At 39.2% G+C, this 21,477-nt stretch overlaps 3 protein-coding genes across 3 annotated transcripts; all 3 read right to left on the reverse strand.

Moving 5' to 3' along the window:
* Positions 1–318: 318 nt before the first annotated feature.
* On the reverse strand, positions 319–3,078 carry LOC110758492 (D-3-phosphoglycerate dehydrogenase 1, chloroplastic). Its single transcript, XM_021960364.2, has 5 exons — positions 2,384–3,078; positions 1,909–2,285; positions 1,689–1,799; positions 1,506–1,601; positions 319–1,199 (listed from the first exon to the last, which is right to left on the reverse strand). Exons 1-5 carry the CDS (start codon positions 2,925–2,927, stop codon positions 528–530), a joined length of 1,800 nt encoding a protein of 599 aa, XP_021816056.1. The 5' UTR covers positions 2,928–3,078; the 3' UTR covers positions 319–527.
* A 1,973-nt stretch (positions 3,079–5,051) lies between these two features.
* On the reverse strand, positions 5,052–8,407 carry LOC110758487 (carbohydrate esterase, putative (DUF303)). Its single transcript, XM_021960359.2, has 2 exons — positions 7,660–8,407; positions 5,052–5,942 (listed from the first exon to the last, which is right to left on the reverse strand). The coding sequence occupies exons 1-2, from the start codon at positions 8,194–8,196 to the stop codon at positions 5,718–5,720; spliced, it is 762 nt and encodes a 253-aa protein (XP_021816051.2). The 5' UTR covers positions 8,197–8,407; the 3' UTR covers positions 5,052–5,717.
* Positions 8,408–12,008: 3,601 nt separating this feature from the next.
* Positions 12,009–16,607, reverse strand: LOC110758504 (receptor protein kinase-like protein At4g34220). Its single transcript, XM_021960378.2, has 3 exons — positions 14,829–16,607; positions 14,276–14,731; positions 12,009–13,295 (listed from the first exon to the last, which is right to left on the reverse strand). Exons 1-3 carry the CDS (start codon positions 16,018–16,020, stop codon positions 12,607–12,609), a joined length of 2,337 nt encoding a protein of 778 aa, XP_021816070.1. The 5' UTR covers positions 16,021–16,607; the 3' UTR covers positions 12,009–12,606.
* Between the last annotated feature and the right edge of the window lie 4,870 nt (positions 16,608–21,477).

Here is a 21,477-nt window from a genome sequence, read left to right on the forward strand (position 1 = left end):
ATTTGGTATGAATTTTTGGCATGAATCTAAACTTTCCGATCGAAATTTCTACAGTGAAACACTGAAATTATTAATTGCTAGAATCTAAATTCCGTCATTTAACAATTCTATGCAATTTTCAATTCCCTTCATGAAAACCTAAATTCCATCATTTAAAAGCCTAATGATTTCCAGCAGGAAAAAGGACTGCATTCTCTCAAAGCTGCCATGAAAGCAATTTGTAATAATTACTTTTTGCAACTTGCAAAGCAAATTAAAAGCATTGCACGGAACTTGGCACGCAATATCAATATGGTGATTCATCAAAACAAGAGAAAGTTAAAAAGGGAACAAGAAATTTGGGGACAATAATAACTCAATAAAGTACATCCATAGCATCGCAAACTGATTTATTGTTCATTCTCACCCTAAATCTACCAGAAACCCAAAGGATTTTCAAAATTAGGCAGGCAAGATAAAGCCATGCCCCCTTAAAAAGAGATAAAAGCACAAGGGTACAAAAAGGCACAGATGAATATAATGCGACACTACAACTTGAGGAAAACAAACTCTTCAATGGCTGGAACATCTCCAATCCTTTTCAAAGATGACTTGCTGGGTTGGTCATCCACCCCAATTGCCATCACAGCCTGCTTTCTTGGAGCAATCCTTCCAACGCTCATGAAACTGACATTCACATTCTCCTCTCCTAAAATGCTTCCAACTTGTCCGATCATACCCGGCTGATCAACCTGTCTGCAGAGTATTATGCTACCTTCCAAACTCACATCAACTTCGAATGATCCAACCTTCGTCAAGTGAGGAACCCCATCCTTAACCCGACCCTCCACTGTAATCTCTCCACTCTCTGATATCGCACTGGCAAATTTGGATTCCACGTTGGCAATCTGAACTTGGATTGAATCGAGTGGGCTCTCGGGTGAACCATCGAGAACAGTTCGCTCTTCTGTTATTCTTAGTCCTCTCTGTTTAGCAGTGAAATCAGCATTCACCAGGTTCACGAAAACATCGGATATGGGCTCAATGAGACCCTTAGTAATCATGGCTCGAAGCAGCCTAGTGTCAAGGTCATCAGGAGCCCTAGCTGAGGCATACGAAACTTTGACAGTTTTCACACCACTGCCTCCAGCCACTAGTTGGACTGCCAGTCTCCCAAGTTTCTCAGCAAGTACAACATATGGCTTCAGTTCTGTCAACACCTGCAATCAAGAATGCCAAAAGAAATTGTAAATCGCTGCAACAGCTTGAAAATATTTACATACACGTTAAGCCTGCACATAATTTGTAAGAACAGAACCCACACCCCTTCACCAAACACTACCACATTACAAAGATTTTAGATTTGGGAAGTGAAACTTGAAATTTTCAAAAATTTGACTACTCAGACACTTCTTAGAACCCTGATATGACTGCATAAAACAAACAACTATGAAGTTTTATAACATCTACAAACAAACCAGTAAGAACGAAAGAGACAAGTATACATTGGGCAATTGTAATCATACCTCAGCAGGAACCATTGGTGCATTGACTGCAGTGGCAGCAAGCTCCCCTTTCAAGGCTCCAACGACAGCTTCAGCAATTTCGACGGCCACACCTTCCTGCACATAAATTACAAAGATCATAAGATACCCAGGTGAGGAGAAAAATTAGGCATTAAGAGACAGATGCAAAACAGCAAAACCCACCTGTGCTTCCATGGTACTGGCACCAAGGTGAGGAGTTGCAGTAACTCTCTCATGCAACACCAACGTGTTGCCTTGTGGTGGTGGCTCCACAGTGAACACATCAAGAGCAGCCTGGAGATCAAAAAACAAAAACAAAAACAAAAACAAAACAAAACATTAAATTTCCTGCTAAGTATTAAAATGCATATGAATATTGAACATGAAAAGGGTAAGAACCAACCTGAGCAACAATTCCTCCGTCGAGTGCCCTGACGAGTGCATCTTCGTCAATAACTCCCCCACGAGCAACGTTCACGATTCTAACTCCCTTCTTCATCTTCGCAAAAGTCTCGTCGTTGAGAACCTTTGAAGTGGCGGGAGTGAGAGGCATGTGCAAGGATATGAAATCAGCAGATGCCAGAGCCTCATCAAAGCTCACAAGCTCCACACCAATGGCGCGAGCACGATCCGCGGGTGCATATGGGTCGTGCGCAATCACATGCATGCCGAGCCCCTTGGCACGCCGAGCCACTTCAGATCCAACTTTCCCAAATCCCATCACAGCCAAGGTCTTCCCAACAAGAGAAACACCAACATACTTGTTCCGCTGCCACTTCCCTGAGAACGCACCAAAATTGAATAAAAAATGTTCGACGAAATGCCCCAACGAACATTTCTTAAAACAGAGAAAAGATTACAGTAATAGAATCACTCACCAGCTTTCACAGACGCGTCGGCCTGAGCGACGTTGCGAGCCATGGCGGTCAAGAGAGCAATCCCGTGCTCGGCGGCGGCGACGGTGTTGGCCGTGGGCGCATTCACCACCAAGCATCCAAACTCAGTCGCCGCCCCCAGATCCACGTTGTCGATGCCGACGCCGGCCCTACCGACGACCTTCAACCTGCCGCCGGAAGACTCGAACACCTCACGGCTGACCTTGGTCCCGCTCCTCACGATCAACGCGTCGCAGAGCGAGATCTTGGTGCAGAGCTCTTCGGGGCTAAGGTTGTAGGAGCAGTCGACATTAGCGAATTCCTTGAGGAGGTCGAGCCCGGCCTCACCGAGCTTCTCGGCGACCAGAACGGTGGGCTTGGCATCGAGACGGGCAGCGGAGAGCACCACCACGAGCCTCGGCGAGGCCCGGCGGCGCGAGGAGAGAGAGACGGGGAAAACGGAGGAGAGAGTAGGCTTGGAGGAGAGAGAGAGGGAGGGGTTTCGGAGAAATGGGGTGCGGAGGGCGTGGGGTGCTGACGTGGCCATTGTGTTGGTGGCGCTGGCGTTGATTTTAGCGGTGGAGAGTGGGTGTGTGGGTGTGTTGGTGGGTACTTTTGAATATATAGTTGCGTGGGGTGGGTGGGTTTGGTGAGATGGAAAGTGGGGAGAGAGATTGTGTGAGGTCAGCCCTCAGACTCAGGTAGAAATGTTGGAGACAGGCGGGAGTTTCACGCGCTGGTCTTGCGGGGGAGGGAAAATAGGGGAAAAGGTAGGAGGAGCGAGAGTGGAGGAGAGAGAGAGAGAGTGTTTTGGGGTTCTGGACTTTTCTCCAATAAGTTTTTTTTTTTAGGGTCAACTTTCTCCAATAAGTTTAGTTTTTGGTAAAACACCAACCCCGCTTAGCCACATCACTATTTCCTGTTCTTTCCTTTTCTTGCCTTTTATCCAATAACAGCTTTTTTTAATATTTGGTATAAATAAAAATCATTCAGAATTTCCGTTGATAAAACTTTAAATACTCAATAGGGCATTAAAATAATTTAATAATTAAAATTAAATTCAATAAAGCCAACTATGATTTTTCGAGTTTGTTTATAAAAATTAAATTATGTAGGGTTTATCTATATCACGAGTGCTAAGAATGAGTATATAACTAAATATCTCATCTTGAGATTCCATTATATAATTGAAAAAGTCAAATTAAATATTATGTTTATCTTATAAGTTAACAATAGATTTGATTAAATGAACTAGCTCTTGATACATTGTATATTCTTCCCAATGTTGAAAAAGAATTCAAGTTCAAATCGCCCGTTACTAGACCTTGATACATGTACCTACCAACTTTTGATACATGGTATATTTTTCTCAACGTTAAAAGAGATTCCAAATTCAAATCTCTCGTTACTAGAAAAAGGAAAGAAAAAAAAAAAACAATAAACCTATAGATTGGTAAATGCAAGTTGTCTCCCGCGCATGGCAAATGATATTTCCCCTTCTTCCTCTCATCGATCTCAGTGGCTGGGGGTTGGTTGGTACTTGGCAGAGATGGAAAGCGAAATAATAATTAAAATAAATAAATGAAAAATCTAGGATATGCTATCAGATCCAGCATGAGATCTCGTCAAGTATCAAAGACAGAGTGCGTGGGCGGGGTCCACGTGCCATATGTTAAATTATTTTATGTTTTTGGGGGGTTGGTGTTGGAATAAAAATTCGTTTTCGCTTCGATTAGAAGAAATCATTGTACGGCTCCCTAACCTAACAAGACTTTGTTTTGAACTTCTGTTAATACTCTACAAGCAAGTTGAACTTAGGTACCTTTAAAGCTTTGGGAGGGTGGCTGCTGCATTGCATTTTGTGTCTTAATAATATTGCAAAAGTAAAATATCTTTTGGAATTTAAAAGGTGATGAGTTAGTTACGAATTACTTCACTCATAACAGTTTATCAGGAATTGAAAAACATAAGAGAATTCATAAGGTCATTGCATCCAGTGTTGTAAGAAGATTTGATGAGAGATAAAACTCTCCACTAATTTGAGAGTTGGAGATAAGAAACACCTGAAACACCTATAAACGAAAAATCAAATCTTGCTCAACTTCCACTAGGACACATGATCACAACTTTTCCCAAACGCCCTTAAAACTCAAAGCAGATAGTGGATCCACAAAATCAATAATTCCACCCCTCATCACGGAGATCGATGGAGATCCACCTCATTAACTCCAAAACTCCAAGGCCCCCACAACATAGGTGAAAAAGACTGATCTACAAAGATGAAGACCCTAAAACAACTAGGTATGAGACAAACCTTGCAAAACACAAGGAGACAAAAATCTAGCACGAAATCATCTAGGAAGAAGCCATCCACAAGCACAGGGGAAATAACCGGGTTTATTCGTATGATTAGATGGGATAATTCTACTAGGAAGAAATCAAGAAAAACATAAAAAGTACCGATGAGTCAAAAAAACGCTTATAAGCATGTGTGCGCTTTTCAAAAAAAATGTCAAGAATTCATTTATATTTAAAACCATTTCTATGTAGACTTTATGAAGTTATCATCATTTTGAAGTTCACTTAAAAAATAGGATGAAAGTGACGATGATAATGTTGTTAATTCAATGAGTAGACAGACTGCAGTGTAATCAAACGAAGATAGGAACCATTAACAAAGATCTAAGGTTTAGTATTACGGAAAGGCTAGAATGAGGAGATTGAGTGAGGAGGTTATTTGAGGAGGTGAAATCTCACCATCAACAACAAAAAACAAAGCACATTGGGGGGGTGCATTGGGGGGTCCACACCCCTTTTGATGGTGAGATGGGCCTCCTCAGATAAACTCCTCAACTAGCATCCTCATTATAGAAGCTCCCTTAGTATCAGGCCTGATAGGCTCAGTGGACCAAAAGCCCAAAAGCTACATTCAACCCACTAGAAGGCCTGAACCTCAGTGGGTCAATAACAAAAGCATACAGAGTCTACAATAGTCTAGTCTAGTAATACACGACAGTCGTCGAACTTAAGACGTGCTGATATTTAGTTGGGGTATATTTTTACTCACCACTTTAATTCAAGGTGTACTATCACCATTATTTTCAACGCTTGACACGTGTCTCTTGACATAATCATAATTAACTCTCTTTACTTTGTATTTATGCAACCATGATTATATCAATAAACACGTGTCAAATGTTGAGAATGGCGGTGAGCGTACACCTTGGGTTAAAATGATGATAAAAAAATGCTCCCTATTTAGTTGTAGCACAAAGCCAACAAGTTAAAGGAGACCGACAAACAAATAAACAACACAACGAAATTTGACTGTTTACTTTTAAAGGGCAGGATGAGCATGGGCTTCTGATGATACAAAGTGTTTGATGTAAGCATCAGCCAACATGTGACCCAATTGAACCTGGGCCTTGGTGGTCAGGTGTAGATGGTCATCTTTGAGCTCCAACCCCTTTGCATCCACACAAACCACATTTGGAACCTTTATTCCCAATTGGGCCTCCCTAACTTTCTCTAAATGCTTTGCATCCCCAGACCCAATAGCCACCTGTAAACAAATATTTTTAAATATCAATGTTCACAAAAATATCACACTCTACAAATACAAAAATATTATAGTTTAAAACAAAATAATAATAATAAAAACTGTTATAAAAAATATGATAACTTTATTATAGAATTGGTGGTGTAAGTTAAAACTACTATAAATTAATCCAATTTATGAATAGTAGAATTCGAATTTGAGTGTAAATAACCGACTCGTTATTTTGATCAACTGGTCTAATTGACGTATTCATATAATAATATAATTATATAGTAAATTGAGCTTAAACCCATAAAATTCATTTTAAATCACCTACAACCCTTTCTTTTAGTTTTCTATTTAAAATACCCAAAATTTTCAAATAATACCCGATGACTAGGATCCAACTAAGCAAGTTACCTAATATAACTTAAAATCTGATTTATTGTATTTTTCGGATTCCAAAACTATCCATATTTATGACTTAATGTGTTATGGGGGGTGTAACTAATGACACACTTTGAATTTGGAAAGATTACCAAATGGTTGTAATGGATGTAGGAATTAATTTAGAAACTTATTTGAAATTAAATATTAAATTCAACATTAACGTATTAGTAATCTATTTTTGAATTAATGTTGTTTTTTATGAATTACTACTAGTGATCTATTTAACTTATTAGTAATTTACATTCAATATTAAATTTAGGAATTAATGTTGTTTTCCTTTTATGAATTATACGACTAGTAATCTATTTTATTATACTTTTATGAATAATAGTGTAAATTTTAATTATGTTGAAAAATAATTTGATAATCTATTTATTATTTGTTTTGTGAAAAATATTTTTTTTAAATGAACCTATTTTTTCTCTAAATATTGTACCTATTTTTTTCTCTAATAATGTACCTAGTATAATGAACCTATTTTTTTCTCTAAATTTTGTATCTATTTTTTTTCTCTAAATAATGTACCTATTTTTTTTTTCTCTAATAATGTATACCTAGTAAAACAATTTATCTAATATAATGAACTTATTTTTTTCTTCTAAATAAGGTACCTATTTTTAATTTATAAAAAATGTGCATAAATTTCAATTATACAATGCACCTATTTTCTATAAATTATTGTGTACCTATTTTTAATTTTTGAAAAATGTATTGAAATTTCAATTACAAAGTAACTGGCCTCTTTTTTTTTTTTTGGTAAATAATATACCTATATATATATATATATATATTTTTTTTTTTTTTCATATATACATTATTGGATATGTAATTTACATATATATATTTTTGGTTTGTAATTTTAGGGGGTGATATGTTAGAGGGTATAGCAACCAAAAGAAATGGGATGATTGATATGCTATTAATAGGGAGTTTTAATTACAATTATGGCAGGTAATGAAATGCATGGAATAAATTATAAATTAAATATGAAGTTTGATGGCAATGATGTAAAAACACAGGAATACTATGACCTCTTATATCCTACTGGTTATTTAAGTTTGAAATTGGGTTTTACACATAGATTTATAGGATGATGGGTATATGTCTAGGAAATAGAAATTGTATGGACCTATATTGGACAAGCCCATTATTGTAAGTGGCAGTATTCATTGAAAAATGAATTTGACAAAATATATCAAAAGTTTCAAACCATGCCACCAAAATCATCAGCATTTTACAATAACTGAGGAAATACCCAAAATGCACATCAAATAAGTGAAGATCTCATAACCTGGATAATTGGAAGCGAAGGCAAGCTGAGATCCTCGCGCACATTCTCAATGAGCTTCACCATGTTCCCGTGGTACGCATCAGCATCATGCTGCGTTGACGTGTCACTCTCCCCTTGGTACCACAACAATCCTTTGATCTCACCCCCACCATTCACGCTCTCTCTCGCTCTCTTCACCATACTCTCGTACAAGTGCTCCCCACGCGCCCACTCCTTGATCGCCGTCCCGCCCACCGCGCACGGCACGAGCCCCACCACCCCCACGCGCTCCCTCACGGCGTTCGCGAACGCCATCCCCGGCCCCACGCCGCATACCTTCTTGGCATCGATGTCGGCGTGAAGCGGTTCGCACGCGGGCTCCCACCGGAGATGCGCGCTGAGGCGGTGGATGGATGGGTGGGGCCCGCACTCGCTCGGAACGACGCGGTCCCAATGCTGGTGGTGATGGTGGTCTCTGAAAACGCCGCCGCGGCCGGCCATGTTGCTCTGGCCCGATAAGATGAAGATCTGTTTGGGTTGGAGCGATTGAGATTCCATTTTGGCTGGGTAGGTGTTCGGTTGCGGGGATACGGGGTTGTTTTTTATCTTGTTTGGTTTTAATGGGGTGCGAGCATCGCTGATTAAAGAACTTTGAGACCCGGTGTCAGTGGGCCCAGTGTCGCCGATAGGCCGCGTAATGACCCCGCGAGCGAGACGGCGTCGTTTCCGCCTCCTATTGTTGGAGAGTTCTTCTTCTCTCGCTGCTAGTAGCAATATTGGGAAGACAAACAACATAAAATCATCATCAGAATCAGAAGAAGAAGAAGAAAAATCCTCCATATCTGAATTGTTTTTGGAAAATCGTATGGTGAAATGGAGAGGGTTTAACTTATTTATAAATTGATTTTGAAAAATAATATTGATATTTAGTTTTGGTGGGAAAAGACGGCTTAATTTTATTTTTTTTGGTGGGAAAATGAATGAGACTGAAATTGACAAATTACCATCACTCTCTCTTTATGGAAAATCAGAGCATGGCCTTGCCTATTGATCGAAGGGAAGATTAGAAAATCAAATCGTTGTATTGTAATTCGTGTGCTTTGATCTAAAATGCCCTTTATATATTAGCAATGTGTCTAATATCATATGATCACTTCTCTCAATATTATTGAATAGAGGAAAACATCGTTTAACACCTTAACATAATATTCTTTTACTAAGAAAATGACTAGAATCAAATCACCAATATGCACTGCTTATGGGATGGCACCACGATAGAAAAGTGGGCCAAACTCTTCCCCTCTTCCCAAATGCACCAATATTTGATTTACGTAGGAGATAATCTTAAAGCAACCCCTTATAATACTCTATTTCTTAGACCCAAAAAAATAATCACCAATATGTACATATTAATAAGGGTTAAATTACAAAAGCATAAAATTCTACTCTCTAGCGCCTCTCTCTCTCAACTAACCCTAGGAAAACCCAGCCGCCGCTTTCACAACAAGGGGGAGGAGGAGGTCACTACCCCTCCTCCCCATTCCTCTCCTCTCAACCCTCTCCTCGCTCCCCCTCTCTCCTCTCTCTTCCCTCTACCATTCTCAACATACTCAGCCATTCTCACCATCTCCTCCCTCTGTGCTTGCCTTGGTGATTTCTTCCACTCTTGTGGGTGAATCTGAGACTATATGTCTTATTTTAATTATGTGTCTCCAATTCTCCATCAACCTCTCTCTAAATCCAAGTTTGTCACAACATCTTCCATCTACCCCTCGAATTCCTTTTCCCCCTCTTTGATCTGGCCTCTCTTGCGGGATGTAGCAGCTAATCCTAAACGTGATCTCTCGCGTCCCCATCGGAAGGTGTATATAGCTCTTGCTCTGGTGCTTGCACCACCACCCTCCACTCTCTTGATTCTATGGGCTTTGGGTTTCCATTTCTCTTGGTCTTGCTTTGATTGGTTGATGCACCCTCTGTGGGGCATAGGCGGATTCAAGCCTGGTGGAGTTGTTGATTCATGGATGGATGTCTTGGAGCTGATACGGCTATGTGGTTCATAGAGCTTCTGGTCTTGGTGGCAGATTTGTGGGTCTTTTGTGTGCAGCTATGTTGTTTTGTGCGGTGGTGATGTCTCCTCTCACGGCGGCCTTTGTGTGCTTAGGCTAGGGTTTGCCAAAATCCTAGCTTTGAGTGTGAATTGGGCTATATGCTTATTTTTGGGCTCTAATTGTATTTGGGGTGGGCCATTGGACTATGTGTGTTGTTTTATTTTAAGTTATTTTGTTATTGTACTGGGTATGAGAACTTTGTTCTAGACTTGGTTTGAGTTTAGCTGTTTTTACCTGGTTGTGTTACGGTTCTATTGTGCCATTGGTTTGTGCTTTGTACACTTGCCTATTTAGCGTTTTAATGAAATGAGATATGATTTCGACCAAAAAAAAATTACAAAAGCATAAAAGTCTACATTGATTCCTAACCAAAATATCAAATGACAACATCCCACCACAGAATCATATAGAAACAATGATTTATATGCACACCCGAAAAAAGTCTCTTGACACCCAAAGATTCCCAGAATTGCATTTAGGCCCCGTTTGGTTCACGGAATGAATTTGATGGGAAATCATTTCCCATGTCATTTCCCAAGGGATGAGAAATGGTGATTCATTTCCCATGTTTGGTAATACCGGGAAAGTGACCCGGAAATATTACTTTATTTTCTTTCCCATGTTTGTTTTTTGAGTAGGAATGGAAAATAAATTTTGTTTAGTTTCCCAATTGTATCCCTATTAAAATAATATAAAAAAATAACAATAATTGTTGGATAAAAACTGTAATTATGAATTGTTAGTAAGGACAAATTAGTCATAAAAAAAGTTAGTCTTACTTTCCTATGGGAAGGGAAAGTGAAACCCAAGTAGGAAGGAAGGATTCACTTTCCCTCCTACTTTCCCATGTGCTAGGCAACGTTTTCCCATGCCTGACTTACCAAACATGGGAAAGCAATTGGTTTCCCATCCCCAAGATTCCTTTCCCATGAACCAAACGCAGCCTTAGAGCCAAGTGTCCAGAGACAGCTTCAAAATAGGATCAATTTAAAGGGCAGGATGGGAATTAGCTTTTTTTTTTGTTGTGAAAACCAAGGTATCCCCCGCGCGATTGCGGGGACTAACCCTCGAGGCACTGTCGGGCGCAAAGCGGGGACCTCTCCCGACAAAGTCTGCTCTATTCGCAAGCGCCTGGGATCGAACCCAGGACCTCTTGTTTAAAGGATTCAAGCCCCTTCCACTTGGACCAACTCCTGTTGGTGATGGGAATTAGCTTTTCATGAACTAAAATTTTGGAGTTAAGCATCAGCCAACATTTGACCCAACTGGACCTGAGCCTTGGCGGTCAGATGTAGACGATCATCTTCGAGCTCCAATCCCTTTGCATCCACACACACAACGATTGGGAGCTCCATTCCTAATTGGACCCCCCTCACTTTCTCCATGTACCCCTCGTCATTCCCATACCCAATACCCACCTGTCAAAAACCATCACAGAAATTAGTAAATACCCAAAATGCCCAGCGATTCCGTGGCTGGGGGGTTGTTTGGTTTCCGGGATAAAGAGTTCTTCTTTTTCCTGTTCTTGATCTTTGCCTTGAATGAGGTACCGGCATCGCTGATTATGCATGAGTCGTACCCGGTGCCCGTGGGCCCCACGGAGGCTAGGGGCAGCCGAGCGCGACGGCGTCGTTTTCGGGCACTTCTCCTGTTGGCGTCGTGATAAGCTTTTAAGAGTGTCACGTGTGCGATCACCGCCTTCGTAACGTTTTCGTGCCAGATATCATTAGAATCGGAGTCGTACATAAGCATTTGCAACGATTGCCGACGATCCATGGAGTTCAAAAGAAAATGGGATTTGATTTGAGCAGAGAGAGAGAGGATAATAATCTCGTCTATAAATTGATTTTGGAAAATATGACTTAAGTTTTGCTTTTTTGGTGGGAAAAATATACGGTTGAATTGAAATGTTTGCTTTTTTGGTGGGAAATTTGATTTTGTGGCGCAAAAATTAAACCTGGGTTGGGCTGGTCTAAGTGAAAGTTTATAGACTACAACTATTGGGCTTTTGGCCCAAATGTGACTTTTCTTTTAATTTTTTTTAAGCGATATCGGAAGAGAGGGATTGAAAGATATGACCTTACAGGTAGGGATAACTGCACTTAACAGAGCAAATTTCTCTTGTTAGACAAATACATGTTACTAAATTGTGAAATTTAGTCTATGCATTGATGAAAGAGTCAATTAACATGTCGTTCAGATTCACAGTCTAGTAACATAAGTCGGACAAAATAACATAATTGTAATTGCCCTCCATGCCAATTGCCACCAACCCAATCTTATTACAATTCATATATCAATTCTTACTAATCCGCAAAACATGCATACACACAACGGCTATCTCCCATAAAATTTTTTTTTTTTGGTGCAAAGGAGGGCTAACGCCCAAAAAAAGAAACAGCAACTAAAAGGGAATTAAACGAGGACTAGCCACATTGCTAGTATCAGCAGCAAGGACAGTACTAAGAAAGGCAGGCTCCGAGTCAAAAATATGAGGTCCAAGAGGGAGATCATAGCTTTTGGTAGCCAGAAGATCAGCAGCACGATTTTGCTCACGGTAGATATGGGTAAGAGAGCAAGTCCAGTCATCATGAAGCTTCAGATGACAGCAGTTTAGGAGACTAAAAAGAGGATGATCATACATAGGAGCATTCTGAAGGAGGGCCACCACAGAGCTAGCATCACATTCAACTTCCACAACTCTGAAACCCATATTCCAAGCCAACTTGAGGCCCCTCCCATAAAATTATTAAGCTATATCAACATTTATGCTTTTTATGCAACATCCAAGTCAACAAAAACAAGAAAAAGAAAATGCTTTAACACAACAAAGCAACTTTAGTGGGACCTCAATACATCATTAGTTTGAAGAAGTGGAAGGAGGACTAGCACTTTTGTCTAAGACTTGGAGGGCTTCTTTCATGGTCGGTCTCTTTTGCGGAGCAAAACTAGCACAACTAAACCCTAATTTCAAACAAGCCAGCAAGGCATCTTCCCTGCCCTCCACCTCAGTCCTAATCGCCACGTCAACCATGATTAAAGCCCGAATTTTCTCTTCGGTCAACGAACCCGCGGTCCATTGTGCCACTAATTCTCGTTCCGAAAGTATCCTTCCTGTGAGAAGCTCAAGCAAGACTATACCAAAAGAGTACACATCCCACTTAGGGTTTGGCTTCAAGTTCTTTAGGCACTCCGGAGCTTGATAAGGCGACGATGCACCCCCGGAGGATGACATAGCGGCGGCAGGGCTGCCACCAATTGGGAGCACATCATGCATACCTTCTCGAGTGGCGGTTGATTTTAGGCTTCCAAAGTAACCCCTGGAAGAACCGCTAACTTTGTGACTAACCATGCTTCCTAATACCAGCTTATCAAGGCCAAAATCACTAATTATGGGCTCCATATCAGAATTCAAAAGAATGTTGCTTGGTTTGATATTCCCATGCACATGTTTCTTCTCATGGATGTAAGCCAGGCCCCTAGCAACCCCTCTTGCTATCCCCAGCCGAGTTTCAAGAGGTAGATGACATGGTGACGACCCTGCTCTTCCTACAAAATTCCAAACATATTTGAGATAGATGACACGAACGTAACAAATGTACAATGCAGCATATTCCTAAACATCTATATCCCAAAGTACGAGCACGAATACAACCCTGGACCACAAGTACATACGAGAAATTTTTCAGTGTGACCGTAAGAGATGCGATTAGTAGTTTTGTTTAACTACCATGTTCATTAAGAATCAAACCAAAAAAAAATGCAAACAAGTAGGGCCAAGTTTGTTTTAACTTCTTTCAAGCAAGCACCGCTATCTTGCAGAGGCAGAGAACTTGTCAACTCAACCGGTGCGGTGCGGTGCAGGGATTCTTTGGGTCAATCCAATAATTTCGACTGTTTGGACCAGAAAAAAGATTTCCATGTATCTTATGGTTCACGTGCAGGTATGAATTTTCTCACCAATTTGGCACTTGTGAATCATTAAGAGATGACAGAGTGTACGGTAATCAAAGAAATAAAACTAATGTCATGGACTGATACAAAGCTTTTATTTTAATCAAAGGTTAGGTGATAAAGCTGGAGAATGGGCCATTGGGTTTACAAAACAGATTATCAAAATTATGAACAAGAAAACAGACTGCAAAACAAGACCTCTGAATTCCAGATACCCAAGAAATAAAGAAAGAAAGAAAGAAAGAATCGTGACAATGCATTTATAAAGAAACAAAATTGTTTTAAAAAACTAAAGTTGTTGGGTTAATTTTTAATTAAATTTGGAAGACAACTTGCATGCTGGAAGTACAAAAAAATAATGCTATAATAATTGGCCTATTGTCCAAAATAAAATTCCATTTAAACTGTGTGAAACTAAACTTGTTCAAAAGATTAATAATTGGTGTAAAAAAATTAGATGAAAGTATGATTCTAGTTAGTTCTAATTAAAAACAAAAGGACGAGAAACAGCGCAATTTAGCACAAAACACATAATTTCACTAACGTACGCCAAAAAACAGAGAGAGCGAGCTTACGGTTAGTGGTGCTGGCAAGGCTGCCATTGGAGACGTAGTCATGGATCACAAGCTTCTCATCGTCTCCCCAGTAAAACCCACGAACCCTAACCAAATTGGGGTGTTTGAGCTTGGCAATGGCCCTCACTTGGCTCTCAAAATCTCTCATCTTCACCACCCCACTCTCTCCAATTCTCCTCACAGCAAGCTCAGTCTTGTCTTCAAGCACTGCCTTGTACACAATGCTTGGGCCACTGGCTCCCAATACATAAGCTGATGCTTTGAGCAATGTCTCAAGCTCAAGCTCTGCTCGATCCCCATCTATGGTCACCAAGACACCGCCTTTCTGAGACTGCTCCTCTTTTTGACTCTGCGCACCACCACCCACTTGCCCATTTTTGTCATCTTGGTCACTGTCTGAGCTTGTTGATGTCTCTTCCCCTTTGATTGTCATGCATGACCATGCAACAGATTTTACTGCATTTGGGCAGAAGTATTAGATACAGATTACAGAATATAGATATCAAGAGAAATTATATGGAAAATTTTGAGTAAAATGAACTAAATTGCAAACCTTTCTGATCTATGTCTTCTTTTGAGAAGATTTCTGGTTTCTTTTCTAGCTCTGTTGTGTTGAGAAGTTTTCTCTTCCTGACTTGGTAGACATAGAGAATGACCAATCCAAGGATGGCTATTCCGGCCAAGTCTCCGACAGCAATGGCGGCGATGGTGCTGGGTTTGAGGCCACTCTGTGGCTGGTTCTGACTCTGAGTACCATTTGGTCCACCAGGTGTGTTTGATACTGGGGTTGTGTCAAATGTTCTTGGAATGGCTGCAATGGCTGGAGAAGAAGAAGAAGTGTTGGGTGGTGTGGAGAGAGTAGAAGGAATTGGACAAAGGCTCTTCAATGGCTTGCCACAAAGTTCACTGTTTCCTGCAAACAGCTCTGTTTTCTGGTTCAGCAGAGCTTGTGAGTCTGGAATTGGTCCACTCAAATTGTTGAAGGAGAGATCAATGGTTGAGTTCTTTGAAACTCTCTTTACAAAATCAACTGGTATTTTTCCTGAGATTTTGTTGTATGAGAGGTTCAAATAGCGCAAGTTGTCTCCACCAAAATCCAAAGGCAGAGTCCCATTGAGCAGATTTGAAGACAGATCTAAAACCTCAACTGAATTGAACCCAGTTGGGAGATTACCAGAAAAGTAATTGCTTCTCAGAGAGACAACAGTGAGGTTTTGCAAAGAAGTGAGATTTTCAGGGACTTTGCCAGCCAAAGCATTATCAGAAACATTGAGAAACTGGAGGCTTTTGAGACCTGAAACCAACTCATCAGGCAAGTCACCAGAGATGACATTGTTAGAGAGAGAAAGCACCTGAAGCTCTGAGGCATTGAAGAGGGTCAAAGGCAGGGACCCATTGAAGAAATTGTTGGAAAGATCAAGGCTGTGAAGGTGTTCGATCGAACCCAATTCTGATGCAATCGAACCCAGAAGCTGGCTGTTGGGAAGGACCAAGCTGGTGACTCTGAACATGTCTGGTGTTCCTGGGTTTCCCATTTGTGTACATGTCACTCCATACCAAGAGCATGGCGTTTCATCATTGTAGTTCCAGCTTTCAAGAACAGAGAGAGGGTCGCTGAGGATTGAGTATTTGAAAGAAAGCAAGAGAACCCCATCTGAGTTTAGAGCCAAAGTTGAGCTGAGTAGCAGAACAAAAATGGAAGTGACCCTCCAACAGAAATGGAGTTTTTGGGCGCTGGAGCTCATGATTGCTTGAACTTGTTGCTGAGGCTGAGCATGTTGGGGTTTACAAGTTCATGGTGTAGAAAAAGAGTCTGTGTTTGTGCCTCTGAGAGAGAGAGAGAGAGAGAGAGAGATGGTGACCAACTATAGTTTGTTGTTTTGGTCACCAAACCAAATCTAAAGCATGAAGCAAACTTGGTTTAAGTTGCTAAAAGGAACTAGGAAGAGATCAAAAAGGCAAAGTTTTGGTATTATGAATAATAAAGTTGGTGTGAATTCAGTGGAGAGGGAGGGATGGAGGGAGGGAGGGAGGGAGAGAGAGCAAAAGAGATGGTGTAAAATATTTGCAGTTGATGAAAATGAATGGAACTTAACCCAACAAGGGAATGACAATAAAATTATGACTCTGGTAGGTACTCGCTATTTTCTGCCAACTCTGAGTAAGACTTTATGTAAACTCTGGTGTTTTCTCTGGACATAATTGGAAATGGAAAAGCTGTGAGGAATCTTGTTTCTGATATTGGACATACGACAACCAAGTGAGTTGGAGCCCATAACATGTTCTGCAGAGAAGGGGTTAAAATCTGCCCTCATATTTGAGGCTTCACATGGAAATTTGATCCATTTGTACTGGCTTCCACTTTTTTTAACTGTGGGAACACTGATTTTGGGAGGATTTTATTTTTCTTTTCTTGACCCTTTCTTTTTTGTCTGGTTCTCTTCTTTTTCAGTTCGCAGTATTGACTACTCCTTACATGTACTTTTTTATAAAGCAAAAAAAATAAACTTATTGCATATATGAAAACATATATTTTTTGCTAATTGCATAGTTTCAGTTGAGCTCCTTTTGGTCATTGGGTTTTTTCTTTTTCTTTTTCTCCATTTTTCTGGTTTTTTTATTCTTGCAGTTTGCAGTATGACTTGCCAAGATCCTTCAATAAAGCTTCTTGCACAATTTAATGCAGAGTGCATAAATCTTACGCTTGATAATTATTAGATTTAATTTATGCAATGTTATGATTATTGTTAGATAAAGTAAGATATGACATGCAATTTGATATGTAGATATATACAGATGGAATTTTGTGACAGATGACAGACGGATCTTTACTATTGAGGTCGAGTGTAAAATGGACCAGAAAGAAATTTCGTTTTGCCAAAGTTCGGATGGGGATGGGAAAAGTTCACACACAAAGGTACCGTCGGGATTTGAACTTAGGACTATTTGGGAGCACACTAAAGACCTGGGCCAATCCAACTAACACTCCATTCCAACGGTAACAAGAATAAATTTTTTATATTTTCATTTTTGTTAAAGTAAATGTAAGATGGAAGCCAATATAAGTTATATACTAGAGTTGATCATATATGAATTGGATTAATGGAGGGGTTGGTAGTAGCTAAAAATGCAGAACAGATTAGACCTGCTTTGCTTTACTTTACTTTGCATTGAGCCCACTACACTAACCGTTGTGGTCGCTAAAAATGTAGTATCCCAAGCTAATCCATTAATCAAGTTTTCCCTTTTTGACTAAACCACTCCTCATTCTCTAACTTCCCTTTTTCATAATCCTTCCCCATTATTCTAATCATGGATTATTGTTGGAAAATGTAGGTTGTGGGTACTTAATCTTATATTAAACATGGCAGTTAACCTTTAATTAATTTGGTCCAATTGCTGTGGTTGCTTGGTCTTGTGCCTATATAGCCTTGGTGACTGGAATGCTTTTCATCTGTATGCATATAAAATTATGAGACAAGTCTCAAAATTCCTTCAACAAGGAAATATGAAAATGGAAACGCATAGAGATCAATGTACTTGATCAATTGAGTGAGGCAAATGATACTGCTAGTAAGAGTTTCTCAGATGGATGTTGCTTGAGAGGGAAGAATTAGTCAACAGGGTCAGAAGGTGGTTCATGCAAGTCAGTCTGCACTACTTTAATTTCCTACACAGAGAGTTCTGATACAAGACCATTATGGTGACATGTGATAGAGTTGAAGCATTCAACTCAAATATCTAAGTATTTTTTCAGCTACCTTCTACCTTCTACCTTTTCGTTCCATTTATCCCATTCCATGCTCTTCTAGATCAAATTTTAAAAATCCTGTAAGTTAAAAAATAAATGAATTGTAAATCGCTTATTCTTCTAACCGTTAAAAACAAATAGATGAATCAAGTGTTATGATCAAACACTTAATTATCATACAATTAATAATAGCTAATCGATTTCCAATTTGGTTGCTATTTTGCAAGAAATATCCATAAAAAGGAGGATGACCTCGAAAATCAACGGTTTCGATCATTATACAACATCGCAGAATGAAAAGGAGAATAAAAAAGATAGAGAGAGAGTGCACAAAGAAAAGGTAACTAGCATTCCTCTATCTTGATACGTACTGAGTAAGAGTTAGCCTTACTTTCAAGATGTAGGATATACTCTCAACAGCATGCACAAACAAAGTTCAATATGAACTTGTTGATAGGGTTGGAAGATAATTGAATGGTCTTTAACTCATAAGCAAGCTCAGATGATAACATAACAAAACTGGAAACTGGTTTTTCATGGTTCTTGGCCCCAAACTTGTAGTAGTCACTGGATTACTTAGAAGCACTTGTCCTTCTCCACATCAGATGCATACATTGACTGATACATCATATATACATCATACATGTATAGTACAAATATTGCTTGGACATTTGATGGACCAAACTTAGGAGAGATAGACAAGAATTGGGGCAATTCCAAATAATCTTAGGAGGGGACCGCCTACTTAAATAGTAATGGTTCCAAGCCCCAACAATATGGTGAAGATGGTGTAGAATTCAATCCACCCAAACTACTAGTTTTTTGCCATCTTTGTTGTTGTATATACTTTATCTTAGTAGGTTCTACACACAATTCCATATCAACCCACGTGTATGTGCAAATAAAATCATACCAAGAACTGTGGAAATATAACTTTTAAGACCCTGCAAATAAAAAAAATTTAAGAAAGAACCCTAGACCCCCTCTCAAAAAAAGAAGGAAAAAAGAGCATAAACTGCTGATTGCCAGTGCACTTTGTATCCCTTTTACTCATATATTCTTTGTCAAAAGATTGTTCAGGGAGAACTTCTAGAGTGAATCTACCTTAAAATCTGAATTCCACCCCATTCCCTTTCACTTTTCTCTTTAGCTAAGCAAGCAAGCTTTCCTTTCGGTTCACTTCATAAGCTCACATGTTACCTTTTGATTGTATTGATCCTATTTGCTTTGGCCATTAGAAGCAACATGCTTACAGCTTGAAACTTAATTACATTTCTTAATTAAATCACTAAACACTGCACATAAACTATTGGGAGGGGGATTCGAACTCGGGGGCAAAGTGGGGAGCACATCCGCTCTAGCAAACTTACCTAAACTCTTGAGCAGGTTAAATTAAACATGAGTAAGACAAGTAATTAAATGTGGAAGTTACTTTGGTAAATGGAATCCACCCTCCCTCTGATATGATGCCGTGGTGAAAACGTTGTCTCACTGCATCAAATCATAGTTAAATCCAAAGAATACAATATGATTTAATTCATCTAATCACAATGCCCTTCTAATAAAAATTATTCGTCCACGCAGCTTGAGAGAATCTGATTCATAGGACCAAAATTGCTGGACAAGATTTATATTATGTTGGTTCAAATCAAGGTGAGCTACCATTTGGTTTGAAGTGACACGAGAGTTTGGACATTTCTTATATGGACAAAACTTCTTTTGGGTTGAAAATGAAAAACAAACATAAAGAGGGTCATGAATTGAGGTGCAAGTTGAAATTGGGTTGCGTATGTGTCATGTTTGGTTGTATAAATTAAAACTTTCTCGTGATTTAGTTAGTGGAGTTGAAGTTGTTTTTGACATCTGGGCCCTCTCATATCACGCAGGGATTGCACACGCAGGTTTTTCTCCTTCCTTAAGCAAGAGGCAATGAATCGCATATCATTGCTAGATAGAAAGCCATGCCCAGTATATATGCTTATGTTTCCTTGTCCACAACATACTTGGTTGATGGGTCTTTCTCCATTGCGGATTACAATTATGCGGATTCAACCGTTTAATTTCATGTGCGATGGAAGTTTAATACAACAAGCGTGAACCGTTAGATCTCCACCGCACAAGCCATCTAATGGTTCAAAATAAAAATCCGTATTGAATCGGCATAATTGTAATCCGCAATGGAGAAAGACGCCTTCGTTGATAATGATATTTGCGAATCCATCATTTTGTTTCATTTGTAAGTGCTGCCATGCCCTCTGGAATGGTTATGATGATTTATGTCTCTTTTCTTCTTCTTTTTTCTCTTTTTATAAAAAAAAGAGTTTGAAAGTGAGATGGGGAGGTGGTGTCAGTGCCGGTCCTGAATTTTTAAGGGCCAGGGCAAAAGTAAAAATTAGGCCCCTGTATATACTTAAACTTAGTGATGCACTCACTCTTATTTTTCAACCAAGATCTAACCTGTTCAAATTAACTAAACATTTAACATTCAAGCCAAATAAATTGTATCGATTCAAACTTCAATATATTAAAATTTAGAATAAAAAGTTATAATATATAAACAAGATAAATACTTATAACAATTCAATAAGTTCTTTTTCATCCAGCAACAAGCAACCAGCCAAAAGAAAAATTCTCTACATGCTGAATAGCCTAAGCAAAACAACATCAATCTATTTGAAATCCTTTTGCATCCTTAGAAAATGGTTTTGGGTTGTCTTAAACAACTTACAACAAAAACAAAATACCTTATCCAATTCCTTTGAGTATACTAGCCATTTTCTGTCATGAGTCTCCCCATTTGGTAACTTTCTCAAGTAATAAGTTGAGGAAAAATGTCTAAAACTTTCATCCTTGGGAAATTTGATATTATTATCTCTTGCAGGACCTTTTTCCACAAGTAAAGCTCTCATTTTTTCATCTAGATTATCCCAAATTCTAGGATAAAAAATGTTTAAAGGAAAACTTGGTTCTACACCCTCAGGTTCAGTGTCTTCATTATTACAAAGATGATCAAAATCTTCATTCTCAACATGTTCATCTTCACCTAAGTCACCTACCTGTGCATTAAAATCATTCTCAGTTCCTACTAATTCTTCCACATGATTTTGTTGTTCAGATTCATTGACTAAATCATTATCAATTCCTACAAATTCTTCAACATGATTTTGCTGCTCAGATTCATTGACTAAATCTTCAGTTGAGTTATCAAGTGAACTATTTGTTTTGTTTTGAAAAAATTTATCCAGAGCTCCCTTTTGAGATTGAGTTAATTCTTCTCTCTGTCTTTTTCTTTTTCTTTTTTGACTTCCAGATGAGTATTTCTTAGAGAACATTGTTACTTGAAAACATAAACAATATACAAGGAAAGCCAATGCAATTTTAATACTTCAAAGAATAAACAAAAAACAACATAACCTAGAATTTGAGAAACCCCCTTCGAGAAATCCCTCTC

The sequence above is a fragment of the Prunus avium genome, chromosome 8, assembly GCF_965620075.1.
Source record: "Prunus avium chromosome 8, drPruAviu1.hap1.1, whole genome shotgun sequence".
Classification (NCBI taxonomy): domain Eukaryota; kingdom Viridiplantae; phylum Streptophyta; class Magnoliopsida; order Rosales; family Rosaceae; genus Prunus; species Prunus avium.

What these genes read in the sequence shown, in the direction of transcription:
- LOC110758504 (XM_021960378.2), bottom strand. Translation starts at nt 16,020, where the DNA reads ATGAGCTCCAGCGCCCAAAAACTCCATTTCTGTTGGAGGGTCACTTCC. An exon ending in AGAAGACATAGATCAGAAAG is followed by an intron (nt 14,732 to 14,828) that starts GTTTGCAATTTA and finishes GCCCAAATGCAG; the next exon opens with TAAAATCTGTTGCATGGTCA. An exon ending in CCTTGCCAGCACCACTAACC is followed by an intron (nt 13,296 to 14,275) that starts GTAAGCTCGCTC and finishes GGAATTTTGTAG; the next exon opens with GAAGAGCAGGGTCGTCACCA.
- LOC110758487 (XM_021960359.2), bottom strand. Translation starts at nt 8,196, where the DNA reads ATGGAATCTCAATCGCTCCAACCCAAACAGATCTTCATCTTATCGGGC. An exon ending in CTTCGCTTCCAATTATCCAG is followed by an intron (nt 5,943 to 7,659) that starts GTTATGAGATCT and finishes ATTTGTTTACAG; the next exon opens with GTGGCTATTGGGTCTGGGGA.
- LOC110758492 (XM_021960364.2), bottom strand. Translation starts at nt 2,927, where the DNA reads ATGGCCACGTCAGCACCCCACGCCCTCCGCACCCCATTTCTCCGAAAC. An exon ending in ACGGAGGAATTGTTGCTCAG is followed by an intron (nt 1,800 to 1,908) that starts GTTGGTTCTTAC and finishes TTTGATCTCCAG; the next exon opens with GCTGCTCTTGATGTGTTCAC. An exon ending in CCAGTACCATGGAAGCACAG is followed by an intron (nt 1,602 to 1,688) that starts GTGGGTTTTGCT and finishes ATTTATGTGCAG; the next exon opens with GAAGGTGTGGCCGTCGAAAT.